We start from the raw sequence: 23634 nt of genomic DNA on the forward strand, positions 1-23634 counted from the left end.
GCAGAAATGTAAGATTACAGAGAAAAAGAGATTCAGTAAATAACACAAAATTAGAATTTGAATCAATGGTGAATTATTCAAAGTTCAGGGGATAAATTATAAGCTGGTTTTGGAAATCTTACATCCACACTGACCATTTCACTTGGGTCAGACATTTAGCTTAGATCCCTGCAGAAGTGGTAGATCCACATAAAAACCACACAAAATCTGGAGAAATGTTCCATATGTTCATAACAATTCAGAGCAGCATATAGAAATTAAATTAGTAACAAGATTCATTTGAATGGGCATTAATGAGAGTATGAAAAAAGTTCATTTATCTATTTGGATTGTGAATTTGCTGAAGGCTGCTCAAGCAACTCAGTCAACAACAGTGACATGAATATGCATGTGCATGCTCAGATATTTGCATGCAGATGAATTTATCCCTGACAATAACTGATCACAGATAATTACTCAGGAATTCAGGCAGCTCATAGACACTGATAATGTAACACAGTGGCATGAAAAATATCTTACCAGGAATTTATGAAAGAAAACGCTCCTTGCAAATTAGAAAAGCAATTATTTGGTAGAGAAAAATGACCTTTTTTTGAACTTTCACTGAGCTACTCCCTCTATTTCCTTGGCACAGAGATGCTACAGGGTATAGTGCTTGCTGCCATGCATTGCAGGGGACAGATTTCCAATCAGATTGATTTGAAAAGGGAAAAAGGGAACTGGTGCTTTCTGCAAGGGAAAGTTTTTGCAAATGAAACACACAATGAATAAAGGCAACATAGTCCTTTCCAGTGGAAAGAGAAAGTCTTAGAAAAAACTATTAAAAGCTGATTTCAAATGCTCATAATATTGTTTGTACCTAAATATCTGAAATACCATTTAAGAAACTGTGCAATTATTTTTCATTAAAAGACTAAGAATTACCAGAGTATTTCATGTGGATTGTTAGAAAGAACAATTTCTTTGATGGTTAAGACTTTCAGCACCTGAATAAACCAAGGAAATATCACTGAGTTCTCGGGTTGTCTAAAAGAAATTTAAATTTTGTTAGTGTGAAAACACCTTTTCCATTTAAAGGGGGGAAGCTTATCTCTTCCTGCACTAGTGTGTATTATTCTTCCTTTTTGTTCCAAAAATAGACTCCTCTATCCTCTATAATCTAATATTCCCCTCCTATTTAACATAATTACCTAGGACTGAATCAATATTCCATTAGCTGGGTGCAGTCAATGGGCTGTCCCTCAGTGCCTGGAGCACTCCAAGGGTTCAGGCACAGATCTTCATCCACGCTGCTTTAGCATCCTCTGGAAGGACTAAAAAACATTCTGGGGAGCAGTGGTGATGCCTCAGGTTTAGCTTTTATATTTTTCAGATTCTGTGCTCCTTTAGTGTGCAGTTCTGATCTTCATATCAGGGCATGGTGAGCTCCGTGCACAGAGCAGGGAGACAAAACAATTCCTGCCCCAGCTGGGCACCAAGGACAAATGACCCAAATCTCAGCCCAGGAGCACAAACCCCGTGGGCTGGAGAGAGAAAAACAAGCAGGGTGGGACTGCCTGGGCTAAAGCTGGAATGGGACAATGAACTGCAAGGTGCAAATGGAGCAGAACTTATAAAAGTGCCAGACCTCATGATAGGTTGTGCATTTTGGGGCCATTTTGTTTCATCTTGGGTGCAGCCCTGGCTGGGCTCTTGTGCTGCCCAAGGTGGATCCATTGAGACCTTCTAATAATCCCTATTTTATTCTTTAACTCCATCCAGCCTCTGTTCTGGGGCAGCCTTCACAAGGCAGCAGCTCCACTGAAAAGGATTCATTTCCATGGTCTGCATCCTCTTCCTTCCCACATCTTTCTCCACATGGCTCCCAGGACACCTGCACAGCCCTGGGGCCGGGAGCAGCCCCGCTGAGTGCCCCTGGCCCAGGGCTGGTGCCTCTCCCCGAGGATGAGGAGAATTTTCTCCCAGAATGTCACTCTGGGACCTCCTCAGCACTGGCAGGAATCCTCATGGACTCAGTTCCATTGAGCTGGGCTGGGATTAAACAAAACTCCCAAAACTGAGAGGTGCTGTGGGGATGGACTGGGCAGCACAGCCTCAGGAAACCTCACCTGCCTTGAGAATGACTCCCATGGGGTTGGTTCTCCCACCCAAATAAATATGGCAATTCACACAGCTTTGGTAAAGACCTTTCATAAAGCTGCCAAGTCAAGATTAGCAACCTCAGCTGGCTAATGGATTTAAATAATGTATTTAAATGTTTCGTACAGGAGTGTACAATTAAGTGTTGCTATGATGCAATAGACCCAAACCCTCTCCTGGTTTCTGACAGAGAGCACAAAGCCCTCGGTGCTCCAAGCCATGATTTTAGAAAACCAATATTTTCCTTTCATATGCCCCACTTGAACTCTTATTTTTGTGTTTGCAATGAAAGATCAGAGTGAAAGGCTTACCACCCCAGAATTTAGAATTTAAAATTACTCAGCTCAATTCCTCCATGAAAGATTGGTGTTATAGTTGCATTTTTGTGAAACCAAAGCGAACTTCGCAACATCTGGATTTTTATGCTTTACTCAGAAAATTTTTTTGTAAGATTTGCATGTATTTGATTAAAAGAAATGTAGAAATCCAGCAACACATTTTATCATGAGTAAGAGATGACACAGGATGAAAATATTACAAGATTCCTTCTTTCTAATTCCTTTAGTGCAGAAAGAAAATGATGGAGAAGAAAATGTGAATGGTCTGCTGCACAATTTGTTCATGTGTCACTGCAAGGCTGTTCCATACACTTCACATTGAGATTCTAGAAGAGCAATAATTCATATTAATTAATTGGATATGTCAATTCTAATTGCTCCACAAAGGCTGGGTGGGCAGACTTAGGAGACCACAAGGGATCTCCATGTTGCTGCAGAAAAATCAAGTATCCAAATCTTGGCTATTCTGAGGTTGGGGACTCAGGAGAGCTTACACAGAGCAATTTAGGTTAGAATTAAGGTTAAAACATTAAAGTTGGCATTCCTGCTTTCTGCTCTCCACAGGTACTGGCAGAGTGGATTATTGTGCAGGAAAGGATGCCTGTGAAACCCTGAGAAATCAAAGCACAAAAGCAATAGACAGTCCCTTAACAGTGCACCATGCCATGCTGGGGCAGCTGGTGTCAACAGAAACACCATGAACTGGAACAGGGTGTTGCTATAAAGGTTTTTCTTTTATCCCTGTGCAGAGAAAATTTCCATTTCTTTATCCCCAGCAGTGACTGGGATCAATCAGCCTTGGAGAAACCAGACACCCAGAAGGGCTGAAATTACAAAACAATCCCTGACTTCCAGCTCCAAACCTCGAGAGAAATCAAAATTATGTCAGAAATGAGTGTTCCATTAATATCTCCTAAACCAGGGATAGAAGAACATATGGAAATTACAATATAATGCTATTATATTATCCCAACACCAGTTGAAGTGAATTTCAGCCCTCATGCCCTGCCCTACAGAGTTGCACACACGTGGTTTTTAACCCCAGCTCATTATCTACCTATTCATTTGCATGAATTCCTGCTCCTGCATTGGCCTAATAAGTAGCAATACAATTTAATTGCAATTATTTTGGGGGGCTGCTCTCTGCCAGTGAGTGACAGGAGCTCACAGCATGAAAAGGAATGAAAGGTTCAGGATCAGAATACCACTGAGCTTAACCAGACACAGAACCAACATGAAATCCAGTAATGGATTATTATAAATGGATTCTTTTATAAATTTCTAAATAGAAATAAGTACATTTCTTTCTCAAGCATTCACCAGCCAAGTCTGCCATGGATTGGGATCCTCATTCTCACTGCTACTTAAACAGATGCATTTTCAGAGGAAAATTACAAGCTTTGGAACAGGTTTAACACTTGGAATGGAACATGTTTCTCGCTATTTTGTGAAAAAGAATTATTGTGTGACAAGAGGAAACCTCTCAACTATGTCAAAAGACAGGAAAAACAGAAGTTTCTTTCCTCTCATTTGCCTGCTAACACTGTCTTGCTCCAGAGGCAAATGACATGCATAAATTCAAGGAATTAGCAGCAATCAACAGAGCAAATTTGTATTTTTCCTGGTTTCCTAAACAAAACCGTAAGTAGGAAGAATACAGAAGCAGCCTGAAGTAATTTATCAGAAGCTTGACAGCCCTTTATCATTGTTTGTGGGCAGGAATTAGATGTGGTCTCCTGGATTTCAGCTGCCCTGCATTCCCCTTTGGACTGTGTGCAGGAGCAGAAATTTGAATAAAATGCAGCCAACTTCCTTTCTCCTATTTCCACTTTATGCACCTCATATTATGGCAAAGGAGGAAATTCTCCCTGGAACACCTGAACAGGATCATTTTCAGTTTGGCCACAGGATAAACACACATCCTATAACCAGAGGGATCTGGGCCTTCAGCAGAGGTTGTGTGGCCATGGCTGCTCTGCAGGAGTGACAAATTCAGAGAGGATAAGCTTCTCTAGAGAGTCCAAGTCTAAGTAGTTAACGTATTTAACACAAAAACACAAATCCAAAAGTCAATTTTGTCCTAAATTCCTTTTGTAACCATCTTGTGCTTGGATATACTTCTGAAAATTTTGCTTTCTGCACTTTTGTACCAGCACTGCTGGCGCTGCTGCAGTACCCAAAATATTCCTGCTGTGTGTTACTGTGGGACAGCTGGGGTGGAATCAGTGGTTCTTGAAGAGAACCCTGAGAAGACACCAAGAAAAAATTCTCCTTTACCTTGTTCTTTGCTTAGATCAGCTCCAAGAGCTGCCTTTAGCCTGGTGATTTTAGGACAGATTTAATTTTGGTGGTTACTCAACACATAATTTGTAATTACATCCAGACTTCTCCAGCACACCTTAGAAAAACCATGAAATTTTTAAGTAAGACAGAAAAGTCAAGTACACACCTGTAAAATTCCAGGACTTTAAGCTACTCTGAATTATTTGTACAAACTTAATTATCCTTTTTCAATGCCCTCATCCTAAGAGAAACCTGAAAATGCCAAAATTGTCAACAGGCTTTTAAAAGGGAAAAAAAAAACCCACCAAAAAACAAACCCATACCCAATCCTTAAAATCAGTTATTTTTCCAAGTTCCATGATTTGAAAGGCCAAGAAAGAATGAAGCTGCTAATTAGACTAATCAAAAGATGATACACATGTTCTAATATGTGCAATAATTAACCCACTCAATTCAACAGTATTAATTCAATGTTTTGGCACAGCACAGTAAATAGCACTGGACTGCCAAAAGCTGAACTTCTTTTCCAGTTGAAATTAATAAAACTCTCTGGATGCATACATGTTTGTGGAGACAAAAATAATGTGTGTGCCAGGTTCCTCATTCCACTGAGGAGATGGAATCTCTTCATCTCTCACCAAGAGGGATGGCATTCCACTCCAAAAATATGAGATTTATTTCCACCTACTCAAGCATCAATATATATATAAAATGAAGATTTTAGTCTAGAATAATTACCTTTGAATAACCCCTGAAATATGGGTGGAAAAGAAGTATTTGATGCATAGAATGACTTGCTAAAAGTGAAACTTGTTCACAAATCAGGTGAAGTAAGAAAAAATACTTCCTAATATACTTGCAAAATTGACAAATCAAAAAGTCAAGTATTTGCAGAATGAAAAATTAAAAGGATCTCAAGAGATCATTGTAGGTGTGGCCATTAAAATGGTATTAATTTAGGGAAAACTTGAATAATTTTAATTCAGAAGAACAATGTTTTAATAGATACAGAGGCAGCCATGAAAGACTTCACCTTCACCATGAGTGATTCAAACTAAATCACTGCAAAAAATTCCTTGCTGTTGTAGTTTTCTCAGGGAGATGCTTAATAAAGAAATATGTTAGAAAAATTATAGGGGGGAAATTTTTTTGGTAGCTGTGTCCCATATATTATTTTTTAAAAACCCATTTAAATATAAAAATAAATGAAATTCCTACAGTTATTGTAAACATGTTGACCATGGTGACTTTATTGTGCCTTCTGGTGGAAATCCCACCCTGCCTGGATTGTGGCCTTGCAGAAACTGCAGACAAAGTTTCTAATCTTTATTTCTCCTTGAAATTTCTCCCCTGCACAAGGCCTTATTTCACAAGTTGAATGCCTGTGAATTAACAGTACTTTTAATTACTTGAGATACAATCTCTATTGGAGCATTCTTTTCATTTCCCATTCATTTTTCATCCTTTCATTATCTTTCTTCCCTATTTATATTTTAATTCGTGCAGGCTTTAACAATATACTGACTCCAATACTGTCCTAATTAAATTAAATTTATTTGCAGATTTGAACAGCAAACCATGTTGACCTCAAAATTATTCCTTTTTCTTGTTTCCAGTATACTTTACTCTCTATCAAAAAGTTCTTTCCCCCAGACCCTGCTACTTCTGCAGATTCAGCCGCTCTGCAACAAGTCCTCCAATAGATATCCCAATTAATATTTCAACTTCAATAAAGGCTACAATCCAAATCCAAGTGGCCCACAATTTTTTGTCCCTAAATGTTATTTAGGTCACTTCAAATAAATAATTGCAGAGCAGTTTCTGACCACCCTAGCAAGAAAGGACTTTGATGTTCCAGATTGGACTTTTTCCCCACAGCCATCATTCCCAATTTTCTTCATAATTAAAGCTCAACTCAGAAATGTCTTTCCAGAATGGTCAAAGAACTGAAGCTGAAAGTAAAGCTCACCTGTGACTTTGCATTTCATAGCACATGAATTCACCCCTCAGCAAGCCCCAGTCAGTGCCTGGACTTTCTTTCCTACTGAGAAAGTTCCTCTCACCTTTTGCACTCTGATTTTACCCTTTCAGAAAGGAGATTATTTTAACATTTGAAATTATTTAACTTGCAGGTAAAATACATACACTTCTGTATCACCATATTGCACGGGAATATTGAATACTCTTATTATTCCCTTTTCACATTTCTGACTTTTTTGTCTTTCCCACTGCAAGTCATGTTTCAGTGTGGAATCTTTCCCAGCCAGGATTCTCATATAAATTTCCTATCTGAACTCAGCTTGCTTTCAAAAGAAAAGTGGATGTAAAAATCATGTCAAGGGCTGATGCACAACATAACAAACCCTCCCTGCCTTTAATAATTTGCATTTGGAACCTGGCTAATAGGTGGTGTGACAATAGAAATAAAAACCAGGAGTTTCCTCCTTTAGTTTTAGTTTCTTCTTGCACTTAGAACCTTCTTTACAGGTCAGCATTTGGTTCTGGGGGGGTTCTGCAGTGCTTGCATCCCTGGAACTGCAGCTGAGGCACCATTCTTGGTGTAACCCCAACAAAACCCCAGTGCCATCCCACAAAAGCAGTGGCCCTAACACCCTCAGGAAAAGCACATTTCAGTGTGTCCCAAGGGCCGGAGCTCCCCCAGTCCCATTTCCCAGGGTTTCCTGGAGCAGCTGAGCTGTTGTGCAGTAACCCCTGCCCAGAGTGAATTCCTGACCACCCTGAGCTTTCCTGGGGGGTTTCTCCTGTTCTCACAGCCCACCCTGCAGGGATGGACTGCAGATCCTGCTGAGGCTGCCGGGGAGAAATGGGTCATGAACTTGGGCACTGCCCACTGCCAACCAGAAATCCATCCAGAAATCCATGCAGGGGAAAAAAAATCAATGTTCATTGACACAGCCCAGGCAGGGCAAAAGCAGGGCAGGGATGGGGCAGGGACAAGAGCAGAGACCCAGATCCACTGGGAGCACACCAGGATGGACAGAGGGAGGGACAGAGGGACAGAGCAAAGTGCTGATGGTGCCTCCCCTCCTCAGGTGGCATTTTAAGACCAGATTGTTGGAATTGGTGCTTTCCCGCTCTTTTTTTCCATTAAAAATGTTGAAAATAAAATTCAAGTATTTATATTTATGAATGTACAAACAGAGCTTGTGCTCTGCACCCTGTCCATATTTCCAGCACACATTAAAGAGGGCATTCAAGTACTGGTTCCTGGCTGCCTGGGGCTCTGTTTTACCTGCCCATAAACTGTCTTAAATTTGTAATGCAATTCAGTGAATCAGGGGCAAAATTACGTGTTCCATAAGACATTCTGATTTCAATAATTTCCTATATGTTAACTCCTGTTTGGTGGGCATAAACAAAATAGAGATACTCTTTAGCCCCTTTAAAAATTACATTTCAAATAAGATATTTCCTCAGGTTTTTGGACTAGCTGTTCTAAAAATCCATATCAGTGAGCAATTCTGAGTCACAATTTTTTCTGGTTGCTTGGCCAGCAGTCAGATATTAGTGCAACAATCTATTAATTTTTCAAGAGTTAGCACAGAACAAGAAAACAATAGTGATATTTTAGAAATGTATTTCAGCTCATAAAGGCAGCATCAGCTCTTCTCTCATTCAATTATTGCCATTATTTAAAATAATTAAAATTAGATTCTTAATAATGCTTTTTGATTACATGGATCCAAATCCTAATAAATGAGTACAGATTTAAAATAGATTTTCTACTGAGTCTGGTAAAACTTTTCTGTGATCCTACAAGAACTGAAGGAGATGATGTGCAGAGAGGCAAGGAGAAATGTCAGAGGCAGGAGAACACCCCCAGGAGCAAAGCTGCAGGCAGCAGAAAAGCACATGGAACAGGCAGGGAGAGAAACATTTAGAAGCAGGGAAAAAAAAAAAAGAAAAAGGCATTTTAGAGCCAGAGTGAGAAAGGAAGAGAAAGGGCAGAAAGGCAGGAGGCAAAATAAATGATACCAGGAGCTGGAAAATCCCCATCCTGCCTCAAAAGGAAAAGTAAGGTCAGAAGGCAGCACAGCGAGAGCTGCACCATTGACCAGCAGCAAGAGGAACATTTTCTGTGCTCAAAAAAGGAAAAAAAATCCCAATAAAAGAGTCAGCAGGGCCCTCCTCGGGGACACACTGGGCTGAAGGGAGAGGTTTTCCCAGAGGGGGCTGCAGTGTCAGGGCACAGAGGGCTCTGCTGGGGTGACACAGGGGCTGTGCTGGCTCCTGGCTGTGGGACATCTTGTCCAGGGAAAAGCTCCCCACTTTGGGGTCAGGGGTTCCCAAAAGGCCCAGGCTGCTGGGGTCTGCAGCACACCCCTGCTCCTGCAGCATCTCCCTGCCCCTGCAGCACCCACCTGCCCCTGCAGCACACACCTGCCCCTAAAGCATCTCCCTGCTCCTACAGCACACACCTGCCCCTGCAGCATCTCCCTGCCCCTGCAGCACACCCCTGCTCCTGCAGCACACACCTGCCCCTAAAGCATCTCCCTGCAGCACACACCTGCCCCTGCAGCACACACCTGCCCCTGCAGCATCTCCCTGCCCCTAAAGCATCTCCCTGCCCCTAAAGCATCTCCCTGCCCCTAAAGCATCTCCCTGCTCTGACAAAGCTGTTTCACTTGGAGGGGCAGATCTCAAGGCATACCAAGGGTATTTTGTCATTCAAGGTACAGGAAAGAAGATGAATTAAAGGTACTTAAATTTTTTTTTTCCCCCCGATCAAGTGCATTTTACCTCACATTTTTTCTATCTTACTTCTAAGTGCCAGTTTCCCTCTTGGAATCAATTTCTCTTTATCAAATTCCCACAGGATAACCCAGTTATTCAAAAGAAGAACTGCTGATAAAAAAGTAAAATCCTGTGATTGTCACATGTCATTTACCTATGTAATTTTGTTATTTTGTGTTTTAATATTTTCACCTGTCCACCTACATGAACAGAAGCTATTTTGTTTTTAGAATTGAGTTAATATATCACATTTTGTTAGCTGGTAGGAATAAAAGAAGAAAAAAGAACTTTTTGATATCAAATACTTTGCTAAGAGGTTAACCAAATTAGTAACCTAGTAATTAATAATATGAACAAATAATGTCTTTCCAAGAGCTTGCAGGTTGCTGAAAAAACCCAAAACCAACTTTTAGCTGACACACGTGTCTGTAGTTTAGATAAAGTCAATTTTACCACTCCAATCTCATCTTAAAGCTCATTTTAAACAATCTTCCAGTCTAATTAGCATTCCCTTCTGGCTGTGTGGTACCATCCCTCTGAACGCTGGCATGGTTAAACCACTCAGGTCTACTTGGTTCAGCGCAGTGTGGCAAATGTCAGTGAAATACGAGGGCATATGGCACATAATTACAGAACCATATGGATGCCAGGAGTGATAGTCAGCAGCATTTGAATGCAGGACCAAGAAAGTCAGAGGAAAAGCAATCAAAGACCATCAGACATAATCATTAAATGGATAAATATAGTTTCTATGCAGCTGAGAGAAGCCAGGACATGTCTGTCCTTTACTGAAGCAAAGGCTGTTTGAGCGTGGGGCTGTAGAGCAACCTCTACATTATTTTTAGTTCAGTTTTTCAGTTTTTAGTTTGGTTTGCACATGTATAAGCACAGCTGATCAAGGTGAGCGATGCAAGGAGTCACTCACCAATGCACAGAGCAGATCCACTGCTTCCAGGATCAGCTCCTGGTGGCCAATGCGAGTCACCCCCAGCTCCTCCAGCTCCTGGTGAGTGATGTGCAGCAGCTGCTCCCCGTTGATCTTCTCTCTCTCAAAGTTTTTGATGTATTGTTGGAGGCAATCATCGAGGCCTGGTTAGAAAAGCCAACAGCACAGATTCAGAGAGAGGAGAAAAACCCAATGAAACAGTTCTGTAGCTCAGAAACACAGAAACTTATTGGGAGTGCAAGCGTGCTTCCTTGTTTGGGGCTGTTATGGAGAGCATGCAATGAAAATTAAAATTTCACTTAGATAACCCAGCACGTGCTGCTAGGGAGAGAAGTTTGTATCACTGATATTATTTTCAACATTTTTAAACATTTTAATAGTAATTCAAAACCTTCATGGAGACAAGGGAAGGACAAAGCAGCACAGAGAGTGACATTATAAAAAACCTTTTTCTCGTGATGTCACAAAGACCTAAATATAAGTTTATCTTATGATTAGGAACAAATTCTTCCTGTAACTCTTCCAGGACTCTTCAAGGTCAGAGTTTGGCTGTCCCTGACCAGGAAGAGTTTTTCAGGCTCAGTACCCACCCACACTGACTCTGCTACACCCATTGCCAATTCTCATCCCACATTATCCAGATTTCTGAATCCAAACAACACAAGAATGGTTTTGTTACAACACCTCCAAGTAAGAATACAATTTACCCATGCACAAGGAATTGTTCCATTTCACCCTGAAACTTGATAGGGTGAGAAAAACAGATTATTTTGTTTCTCATGCCAGAGAAGAAACTGATTAACGACACTGAAAGATTTTTTCTTCCCCCAAATCTGTTTCTGAACCACACAAGCCTTGAATTTCCAGCCAGAACAATGAGTTGAACACAGGGATCTACTGCTGAAAGCTACATGAGGTCCCTCAAGGACTGTCAGATTCAACAGAAATCTGATGTGCACATGATCTTCTAGAGACCTGCAAAATGCATCTTCAATAACTCCATCTACCAAGGAAAGTAAAACACTCATTCTCAGTTTTTTGCCCTGCAGTGATGCAGGTAAATCCAAAATCCATAAAATTACAGAGGTCCAGAAAGCACAGAAATAACCAACCTGGGCATTTATGACAGAGCTTTGAAATGTAATTTCTGCACACAGCCATCATCAAATAGATTTTGAGTTTGCAGAGCAACTGAGAAAAAGAGTTCTGCCACCTTGAGTGGGTGTGCTGGGTGTCCCCAATAAACACAGCTCAGCTGGGACAGAAGGACTGTGGCGAGAATGGAACAAACCAAAGTGTTTGTCCTCACTCAGTAAATACAAGGGGATACATGCAGTTCCATTTAATTAACTCTTCTTTCAACACGATCCAATTATGTGCTCTGCAAACTGATAGTCCTGAGTTATGTTATAGATAAAGCTCATTTACCAAGCCAAGTGCTCAGCTTTGTATTCACTTACACCTATGTCCCATACAAAGCTAGTTCAGTGATAAAAATGTCATATTTTATGGTCTAATTCAAAAGCATGAGGCAGTTTGGGAGATTTTTAAAGCTCAAATCAGCAGTCTGTAACTAATACCTAAACCTTTTCTCTATTCTAGAATGGTCTGCTAATAGGAAACAACTTCTTTGCATCTGTTCATTATTTTTAATGATCTCATGAATGATTTTACATAAGTATAGTTCAGTTCAATTGGCTGAGTCACTGCAAATTCTCTGTTTATTATTTAACATTTTCAACTCCAAGCTGTTGCACATTTCTGTTCTCTCTTGGTCAAGAACAATTCTTAAAACCATTTTAGAGCAAAAATTCCAAATCCCACACCTCCCAGATTTGCTTTTAGTGGACATTGCCCCAAAACTCAGAAAAAAAGTCACAAAAGTGCTACTACATATTAAATTATTTTCAACAAAAGCAAATTAATTAAAACATTTAGGATCAGCAGCCCCAACAAGCATTTGAAGCATTAAGAGAGATTTAGGAAAACCCAAGTGAATGTGCCACGCTGTGAGAAGTGTGCAGTCAGATGTATTAAACCTGCCTTTGTGCCAGGGAGAATGTATGACAGCAGAGCAAAATATCAAATTTGTATTATTTGTGCTGCTCTGTAATAGCTCCCCAGGGCACCTTTACAAGGCATTTACTTACTGGTGCAAACAGTGTGGCAGTTGACAAGAGAATATAGAAATATATCATTAAAGGGCCAGGCTGTCTCACAGAATGACAGCGCTTAATAAATACACACCAAAAAGAGAGATTTGCCCATTTCTCTCTGCTTTTCTGTCTCTCTGGGAGCCAAGCACTGAAAAGTGAAACATTCCAAAGCAGGAATTCAGCATCAGGAAAATCTTCTTTATTTTCAAGGCTCCAATTGTTTTTACATGAAAATATCCAAGATGAAATTAGAAAGGGTACAGAACGAGCTGATGTTGACTCACCCAAACCCAATGAAATATTTATTTCCTCAAGCCTCTCAGGTCTCATTAGTGCTCTTTATGCATTTTCCTTCAACATCATTTCTGTTTACAGATAACTATTAAGGCAGTTCAGATTCATAACTGAAGAAAGAAGAGGTTTTAGCTCTGCTTAGATGTAGGTAAATAAAATTAACCCACTGGCCCCAAGATACACAACATCAGTGTCAGGCAAGAAACACAGAAATTTGCAGTTCTCTTGCTGCACATTCTTATTTTATTTGTGTGCATTTTGTAACTAACCAACATCTCCTTCAGAGTACAATAAAGTGATTGAAGAAAAATTGTTTAAACATGGCTGTTTTCCTTTAAAGCCCATGATGAGAAAATTACAGCTGGGGGTTGGAGAATTTTTATTTCTCCAACCCAGATGGGCTCAAGGAGTTAATTCACTTTAACAGAAAATCAATGAAGGTTGAAGACATTTACTAAACTCTCAGTGTTATTTGAGAGGACAAGAAAAAAGGAGTTATCCATCAGCCCAAGTGCTGACTGAGTCAGCTCTGGCTGAACATTGCATTAAAAGCTGTATAAACCCTTGTGCTCGGAAAATGAGGGAAATCAGGGAAAACACCCCATAAACCACATCCACCTGAAAACTCTGACATTTTCCTGCTGTATGGTTGGATGCCATGATCTCAAAGGTCTTTTCCATAGTCTCTCTTTCCATTTTTAAGTTAAAAAAAAATCATATTGAATCCACATGGCCTAGGAAAACTTTATCTCCATATTCAAAGAGCAGAGGAAAGGCAGCAACTCTGATATGTTGACTGCAAACTTATTTTGCAAATAGAGCATCTAAAGTCAAAGTCAAGAAAACGTGAATAAAAAGGAGTTAGAAAATTTTAGGGAGAAAGGGCAGGAAAAGAAGAACCAGTCAGCTTGAAAATGTGTATTTTTAGAAATGCATAATTAAGAAAAAAGGAATAATTGAAACAGAAAACAAAGCAAAGCCTTAAAAATATCTCTAAATCTGATTTAGATAGTAACTCAGAGCAAACATTACAGAAGAGATGTCACATATTGTGGGCAATAAGGTTCACTGAGATTAAAATGAATCTTTCCATCCATGTCAACAAATGCCAGTTTTGGTTTCCATTAAAAGCACAAACATTGCTGCCATGTTATGTAAACATCTGTCCCTTCCCCTCCACTGTTGGACAGAGATACTGAAAATATTACCATTATTTATAAAAATATCTGTCCCTTCCCCTCTGCACTGGATGGAAACAGTGAAAATATTACCATTATTGAAAAAATGACTATAAAATGAATGAAGGGAAAGCCCAAGGGGTTGCCTTTTGTGCAGGAATGGTGGAGCCAGGACAGCTCTCACAGGAGAACTGCAGGAGCAATAACTCTGTCAGGTGTGATCCATCCCAGCAGGAATTCCTAAATTTAAAATCTGTAATTTCCAATTTTTCATAGCTCTCTCTATCACTTACACTCATTTATTCTTTTCTCCTTTTTCCTCTATTTTAACAGATTTTTGCAACTTACTGGAAACTCCTCTGGCTTTTTAATCTCTCCTGAAGAATCCCTGCCCAAAGGATGAGCTTGTTGCTGCTCCATGAGAATTCCCAGGGGAAAATGCAGCAGCTGGCTGGAGCAGCAAAGCCTGGCTGTGAAAGGGGGGTCAGGGCAGGGCAGGGCAGGTCCTGCCAGCTCTGCCTGGCACAGACACAGCAGCTCCCACTGGGGCACTCCCTGGCACAGGAGGGGATGCAAAACACCCCCTCTGGCAGGAAAATGCAGTGTTGGTTTTGGGTTTTAGGGTGAAAAAGGAGGAAATCAGTTGGTGGGAATGCAATGATCACTCCTGGCTTCAGCACTGCTGCAAGAGGGGTGAGATCCTCTCTCTCACTGACAAAGTATTCAATGGTTTTCCTGATCAAAAGCATATCTAGGAATTAAAAGTACACAGCACCACACTAAAGTCCCATTTGCACAACGGCCTCTAACTAAATACAGTATAGAATCCGAACATAATATAGAATAAATATAATGAAGAATCTGAGAAAAGTCTGTGGGACCTGGATCCAAAGGACAAAAGCTGGAAGTTGATGGGATGATCTGTTTGCTCAGAAGAATTACACTTTGGCCTGCCAAGACAAATTAATAACCTATTAATGTGCCTCATTTGATTATTAAAAGCTGTAATACAACACAATCTTTGCTCTTGCAGAATGGTGACTTGAGAACAATCAGGAGATCAAAGAGAAACAGGGACAAATATCAACTTTCTAATGTTGTGCTGTTGTTTCTGGACTTGCAAGTCTAGAAAATCAGCCCTTCCCGCATAAGAAATATAAAATCTCTCATTACTGTGCTGGAAATTCTCTGATTAATTGGGGAAGGCAGCATGAAATTCTGCTTCTGTCACAACCTTCAGTTTATATATACAGATCTGTTTAAATACATCCAGCATTTAACAGCATCCAAAGGCTCAGTCCAAGTGTAATTTTTGCAGAAAGCAAAAAAAAAAAGTTGGGTTTGGTGTTTTTTTTAAAGAACAAGGGATATATTCCATGTAAAGCAATATTCAGCAGCTAGCTCGAAAGATCTGGAAGGAATTGACTGGCTGGCTGAGAGACTGGAGAGAATTCATGCCTTTTCCTAAATGCAATTTTATTGAATACACACATCAATTCAGCCGTGTTCTTGATCAAAACCCTTTTGATTTATTACCCTGGGCTCAGGCACAGTGGAGCCTTTCCAATTCTTACGTAACTGGTAACAAGGAAAATCATCAGGTGGGTATTTTTGCCAGTGACGTTCGAAAGCCTTTTAAGAATTATTCATTCCAAATAAAGAAAAGGCATAATCCTCAGGGCCATGTTCACACTAAGCTGACTCTCGAATACCAGATATTTGTTCTTAAGCTCTTCAGGAGGAAAAATCAAAACTATTTAGAGCGTCAAGAGAAAAGTATCTTCATACTACCACAATTCAGAAAGACACAGATGGAACATGTTTAAAAACACTGGAAAACACCAAGTCCGGACTATTTCAGGCCTCAACTCTCCTAAACTTCAGAGTATATTTGAAATCTAAGGATTTCAGTATTTTGCATCTTTAAGCCTACATGTCACAAACCTGACCTAGAGAAATATAGTAGCTAGATGACAGAATTTCATCAAAAAAGTATATTTAAAGTCACAACATAGCGATTTTAAATGTAGAAGAAATTCACAGCATAAATTCACCATCACAGAAAAGGAAAAAAAAAAATTCCAATTGTTCTGAAAAGAAGAACGCCTCAGTTCTGGCTTTATGTGACCTTTGAATGCTTGACTGTGCACGTAGAATGTGTTTAAATGTTGCTTCCCGGCTGAGTTTCCTCTGCGTCACCGCGATATTCACAGGGATACAGATGGATGTTTTAGATGCAAATACAGGCAGGCTTGTGCTGCTTGAATTTACAGATCCTCATCTGCATGAACAGGAACTGGGGCGGGATGAGCACCCTGAATTGATGCTTCCCGGGCACCAACTGACACCAAAAGTGCTGGCTGCCTTTCCAGGCTGCAGCGTGGGTGGAAGTGCACTGGGCATAAACTCTTCCACTGGTGTCAGGCCACTGCTCCAGGCTGGGCAGTCCATGAGGTGCTGCCCTTGCTCCACTCTTCTCTCCTGAGAGTGTCAGATCCACAGGAGCACCGGGATCTGCCCTGTCCAAGCCCCCTGCAGACACTCTCAGCTCCAGGATCCAGCTGGGCTCTCGACAGCTGGAGCACTTCTGCATTTCTGCTCCTCATCCTGCAGCTGTCCCTGGCTCAACTGTGCCTGCCACAAGAACCCTCTCCCCTTCTTAGCACAGAATTCTGGAGATTCTTCGCCTAAAAAAAAGCCCTGTATATCTTCAACTCCCTCCATTCGCTGCCAGCTCCCATTTCCCCATATCTCATTTTTTTCTCCTTCCACGCTGCCTCTCTTCTTTTATTTTCCATGTGTGAAAAACAAGAGCTTGTCAGCTCTGCCTCCTCTGTAACCAGCAGATAAGCAGATTTGGGAGAGCACGAGCTGGAAACTTCCAACCTTGCTCCTCTTGTCTCCCCGGACCAGGTCAGGGCTTCACTCACAGATCACAAAGGGACAAACTCCTCAGGGAACAGCAAAACCCACAGCAAGTTCCTGAGTGCCCTTGTTGTTCCCCTCCAAAGTTCCTCCTCCAAATCAGGACAAACATCACTGTCCCCTCACCACAGGGCATGTCTGAGACACAGACCAGCCTTCCAAACTCTACCCCATAAGCAAAACCACTTCACCCCTGTAACTTCATTATTTTATTTTCAGTATGGCTAAAGCAAGAGGCTTTCCCACAATCTCAGTGCCTGTAAGTCCAAGATCTTTCCAGCAGCAATTTTCCAAGATCATTTTCCAAGATAATTTTCCAAGTGTTATCAAGACAAAAGCTGGGCTCAAATGATCAATATTTTAAGAGTTCACAGCAGCTGAGAAGGTTCTGTAAGGGGATGTGTCAAGCAATATTAATAGCAAACGAACAAACTGCTGAACTAATAAAATTTGATTTAATGCTATGCCATCACCCTTAAATTGACATTCATATATATGAAGTGAATGACTTTATATAGCTCTGCCTTCATTACCTATGAATGAATAATAGGAAGTGAAGCCATTCTAACTTTGTCCCCAACACTTGACAGGTGCCGTGGAGCTGTGGGATTACCACAGAAGTAATAAACAGCATTTTCAGGAAGCTTGCTGGAACCAGACCTGACCACAAAGAGGTTTCTGGAACACAAGTGTCATGCACAGAGAATGGATCACATTTTCAGGCCCGAGTGTGTGCTCCTTGCTGCCACATTTCCCAACAATTTAACCTCGAGATATGTCACTGATGCTGTTACTGAGGAACTTCCCATAAAAGTGACAAAACCCAGAAGCATCTTAATTAGCTCTGTGTGCTAATGAAAATCTACATCTTTCCTTATCTTCATTAATTTTCTCCTTGATGCAGATATAACCGCAGCCCCTAGTCATTCCTGAAGCAGCATGGCTGAGGGATGACCTGGAAGTGCTCAGGAGCCTCCAAAGCCTCCAGGTTCAGATCTCCTGTGTAATTAATGAAATTATTCCACATTTCAGAGTGTCTGAGCTGAGGACATGGGACCCTGAATTTGTTACATTTATTTTAAAAGATAAATGTTTTGGCCCAGTGCAAGGCAAGTGCCTTTATTTGCTGCACTGGACTACATAAACACAGCTTTATTTTTTTGAGTCAGTGTTTGATGGGAGTCTGACCTGGCAGAAGTGCTGGCTCCAGCACAGACATCCTGGAATACATGTCCAAATTTAACAAAACTTTTAGAACCAACTAAAAAGACAATACAACATATTTTTGGACTTGTGAATCTATCTAGAAGAATCTTCATGATTTATTCTCAAACAATTGCCAATTAACAACTCAAAACCAATGTGCAGAATTAGCACAATTACATTCCTAAACTCTTTGTGCAGTCACAAAAGATCTCTGTGTCAGAATAATTCAGGTGATAACAAACATCTCTGATCTCTGGGATCAGTAAGAACATTGAGGAGAAAGAACATCCACCCTTTGAACACGAGGGATTGCACTGCCTACAAGTGGAGAATTGATGTGCTCAGGGTTCACATTGCTCCTTGTTGCAGCAAGTGCCAAAGGTTGTGTTCTCCTCTGCCTGGGTTGGAGGGCAGGGACAGGGGAGACTTTTCCAGCTCTCTGCTCCCCAGAGTGTTTTTGCAGTAACCATTAACTTGCTGCCAAAGATGGCAGAGGGGAAAAACCTCTCACTGTAACAAAACTAAACAAAAACCCCAAAACCATCAGGAAAAAGGAACAATTCTTAGGCAGAGAGTAAAACAGGGAATCAGTATTTCCTTCACTAGAGCCTGAGCACATTGAGGTGAGTTTATTTCAGACAGTTTCCACTTTAGAAAGGTTAACAAGTCTAATAAGGAAGGAGCAGCATTAACCATGTCTCATCTACAAGCACTGATCTTAAAAGCAAAAGTACAAGAACAAATAAATATAACTGAAAGCTCCTTCCTCCATGCTTCTGAGGATTTATCCACCTTGTACTGTGCACAGGAAAGTCTTAATCACAGATTGACCTTCAAAAAGCGACTTTGGTATCACAGAAAATCAAACAAAACCCTCACGCCAAGGAAGTTCTTGTACAAGTACTACAGAGATATGCCCCATTTGTCCCTGTCTTAAATGTGAAGAAAAAAATTACTGAAGAGTGAGATAACGAGCCTGTCTGAGCTAATCAATAGAGAGGAGGTAACCTGTCAGACAAAATTCATGTAACAGCAAGACAGACATTTAAAGTTCTGTGAAATGAGTCCTTCCCTAAAAGTATCTCTGATCACTTTGCAACAGAGCTGCACATTAAATTCAGTTCATCATCATATCAAACGCCATCCAGGCACAGGGTCACAGATGCCTCAGAACAGACTTCCCAGCCAGAATATGTCTAAAAACCTGAAATTTTCCGAGTCACATCCACAGGTGTGCTACAGAATGTTCTCAATCAACCAAACTCATGTGGGACAGGCAGAATCCCTGGGTCACATCCTCCCCCCACAAGTGCTAAGGTTTGCAGAGCTGAGGGGGATAAAGAGCTGACAGAGGAGAATCAAACAAAAAGTGCTACAGATGTTTCAGTGCCAAAATACATTAATTCTTGTTTTGACTTCACTGACATATTTTACTAAGAATCCCAGATATCAAAAGAACAGCCAAATCCAGCGTGGGTGTTTGGAGTGAAAAGCCCAAACAAATCAGATTTCTGCTCAACCCAATTTCTTCAGCAGCCACGAGTCCATGACCTAATTCATGAGTCAGAGTTTAGACACCTGCAAGATGCAAATTCCCAAAGTAGAAGGTGGCCTTGGCAACTCACACAGTTCTTTACAGACAAGCCAAAAATCAGATTGCTGCAAGAAGCAAAGGAAAGGGGGAGCATTTGATCTTTTCTCAGGGATATTTAGAAGCTTTGGTGATGGCTTCTGTTGGCACCTACTCAGCAAAGGCTGTGGATCAGTTGATCTGAGGTTTCACCCACATCTCTCCTGCTCCTTTTTCTCCAAGGATGCCACACAAGCACTGCAGCCCTTGTTTATGTCATCCTGTTGACTCTGTAAATCTGAATGATCTTAAACGAGGCTCTTTCCTTCTGCAGTTTGCAGGAATTAGCTCTAGCACTCAGTGGGGAGCTCAGTTAAAAGTCAGGTCATTGGCAGGAATTGTCAATTAAGGCAATTCCCAAACTAGGAATCTATATTTTTATCAATAGGAAATGTACAAAACTAACAAAAGCAGGCAAATGGGAAGAAATCACAGAAGAACTCAACAGCCTGTAAATCCTCCTGAAGAAGCTTTTCCCTTTTCTTACATTTCCCCATTTTTATTCCATGTTTCTGTCCCATGTCTATACCAGACAGATTTATTATGGTTGTTATTGAACAAAATGAGAGTTAGAAATTTTTATTCACTACCACTTTGCATGCAGTGCCAGATTAAGATAGATTAAGTCTCTGGCTTCAACTACATGATGAAAGATATTACTACATCTTAAATCACTATTATTTTGTGGTTTAATTCTAAACAAAAACATTTCTAAATGTTTTGCTATTTGATCTGGACATAGTTTATCCAAGATTAAATAGTTCTGTGAGGTAACATGAAACAAGCAAGAATTTTATCATACCTAAAGAACTACATAGCCTAAAGTCCATGAATAAAATATGATTACAACTCAACATATAAGAAAAATCCATCCAGCAAAGCAATAATTCAGTACAAAAAAAAAAAGTAAAAACCAAGTTATAAAACATTTCAAAGCCATAGAATGTCACTCACTCATGTTTGATATAAGACTTTTTAAAATACTTAAAGATGATTAAATCTTTGACATGGCAGCATGCAAAAAAGGGACATAGGGCAGACCTAGTGCTTGAATTCCAACCTCTCTGACAAGGAAGCAGCAGGCTGGAAGAACTGCAGAGTTCCCAACTACCGGTCCTGGTTATTTTTATGCTCTGCACAGATAAATAGTTAAAGATTTCTTTCAAGTCATCAGACAAGGAGTAAGAGACACCCAACAGTAACACATCAGTGTGTGTGCTGTCCATAAACCCTCTAAATAGAGCTGCTGGTGAAAAGGTAAATGCAATAACTGTAAAAATACTCTATTGAGCAGGATAAATCAATTCTGTGTCAGCAAAAGCAGCACAATATGAAATAATGTTTCTGGGGACATTCCCCACGGCTTCTTTTTCACTTCCCTCACAGCCATGCCCAGCAAAGCCTCAAAAAAGGAAATTCTCCTCTGGTTTATTTTTTATATGAGCCAGAGAACAGAACATGAAGGACAGGAGAGGTGAGCTGGCTCCTTAAGCTCACTGAGCAAGTGGTTTGCTCTAATAGGATCAAGCAAAGTGTAACACACAAACAATGATTTACTGAGAAAGGTGAGTGTACAAACTACAAGTTCCTGTATAAAAGAGCTGTGATGAGAAAAAAGCAGGAAAACCAAGACTGAGGTATTCCAGAAAGGTCAGAAGCATGACTTTCATATTTATGAAACATTTTTTCTTGAAATTGTTGCGTGATTAGCTTTTTCTAAGTTGCCATTTTCCTGAACTTTTAGAAATATCACACGAAACAAAGACAACCTCAACCTAAGAAATTAAGATATTATTAATTTCTCCATTAAAATGCATTGTGCCACCTATTGCTGCAATTTCTTCTTCCTGGAACACTACTTGGTAAATTAAAATGTAAATCTGGCCGCTTCAATCACTCTCAGCACATATGGAAACACTCAGTGCATCCAGGATCCATGAGGTTTTCTATCCAACATTTAAATATTAGGAGAAGCGAAGATAAAATTGATAAAAAAACCTTGAAAAGTTCTTCTGTGAGGGTTATAATGGGTATCATTTATAAAAGAAGTGTTGCCATTTATAACCAAGGGTCCATCCCATAGAGTCCTCCCAGGGGCTCTCTGCACTGCCCAGGGCTGGATCCCACCCAAAAAGCAGCAAAGACCAGATGGAGCTGGGGTCTGATCCCACAGACACAGCACAATTCTGGTCCCTTTTGATGCCTTGAGATTTTAGTTTTTACATTTTTCATGTATTTGTAACCCTGCAGTTCTTTAATGAATAACTGTGAACTCCATGTACAGTGTTAGCTACTGTCTCCCCATTTTGGGCAGACACAACAATTCCTCTCCAGGCCTGGCAACCAAGGACACCTCACTGCCTCAGGCCCTGAGAGATGGAAACCAAAGGGAATTGAGGGGAGCAAACTTGGGATCAATGACTTCATTACCTGAGGCTGTAATTGGAAGATTAACCCCCAATGTGCAAAGGGCCCAAACTTATAGAAGTGAGCAAACTCGTGACCCATCGTCCATTTCTGGGGGTAGCCCGTGGAGCGCTTCATCTGCCCCAAATGTCCCTGAAGGCCCTTCAATAAATATCACTGCTTTTATTCCCTTAATTTTGCCTGCCCTCTGTTTTTAGGTAGCCCCAAAAGGATCCCCACAGCACTGAGAGGATTTTGGGAGCACTGAGCCATGGTTGGCACTCCAGCCTGGCCGGGGACACCAGGCCTGATGGGGGACAATAGGGCTGGAGGGGACACTGGGGCTGAGGGGGGGAGACCATAGAGCTGGGGAGACACACACAGGGCGGACACCAGGCCTGGGGGGACAGACACCGAGGCTGAGGGGGAGATGCACCAGGCTTGGGGGGACAATAGAGCTGAGAGGGGACACACACTGGGCGGACGACAGACACCAGGGCTGAGGGGTGGGACAGACACCGGGTGGACATGAGGCCTGGAGGAGAACAGACGCCGAGGCTGAGGGGGGACAGGGCAGGTGGATGTGGCACCTCCAGCCTGGCTCCAGCCCCCGGCACGGATGGCTTCACAACATAAGAGGATTTCACTCCCAGCTCCATTTTCTGCTGGAATTGTGTCATTCCCACCGTGGCTCCAGGCAGATCTGCGAGCCAAACACCCTACACCCCACAAACGACCCCAAACACAAGCCCAATTCCAGCTCCAGGCACTCCCAGACTCAGCCCAAAATGCAAAACCAGCACAGGGAAAGAATTATGGAAATGGATTCACTCGTGTGAAATCATTTCAGGTTGCATTAATCACAGTGCACAGTCTTAATTGGTCTCTTTTAAAAATTAAAGGTTAAGTGCATTATTTCCCTGAAGTGAGCACAAGCTATTGATTACCTTCAATCTGAAAATTAATTTATTTCATATATTTTACATATATTAAGATTCCCCCTTTTAAAAGCTTTGAAGAGATCTACTTTAGATAAGACATGTCTACCACGTATCCCTCCCTAGTTCATGGCCTCTGTAATTAAGAATTTAAAGGACTTCAGAAACAAAAAGTTGTCACTTTTATCTTAAACACACCAGCTATTTAAGATTGAATTTGGACTTTTCCTTTGCTATCCTTTTATCAATAACAAGTTACATTCTCCAATGTAGTTTAAGTAACTTGATAATGTAGACAAATTGGCAATACTATTCAGTGTGCCTTTTCCCTAAAACTATATCAATGGGACTGGAAAAAATTCAAATTATGACCTTTAACACACATCTAACCATGTTTTCTCTCTGTGAACAATTTGCAGATTCTAACTTAAAAGGAGAAA

The 23634-nt window shown here is 40.9% G+C and overlaps 1 protein-coding gene across 1 annotated transcript in view; it reads right to left on the reverse strand.

The window, feature by feature from the left end:
• The window catches only part of LOC131088561 (connector enhancer of kinase suppressor of ras 2-like), a 171875-nt gene that overhangs the window by 98762 nt on the left and 49479 nt on the right, over nt 1-23634 (reverse strand). Inside the window, exon 2 of the mRNA XM_058032712.1 lies at nt 10441-10604. Within this exon, the coding sequence (XP_057888695.1) occupies nt 10441-10604 (164 nt within the window). The remainder of the gene's footprint in view (nt 1-10440; nt 10605-23634) is intronic.

The sequence above is a fragment of the Melospiza georgiana genome, chromosome 12 (genome assembly GCF_028018845.1).
Source record: "Melospiza georgiana isolate bMelGeo1 chromosome 12, bMelGeo1.pri, whole genome shotgun sequence".
Taxonomy (NCBI): Eukaryota; Metazoa; Chordata; class Aves; order Passeriformes; family Passerellidae; genus Melospiza; species Melospiza georgiana.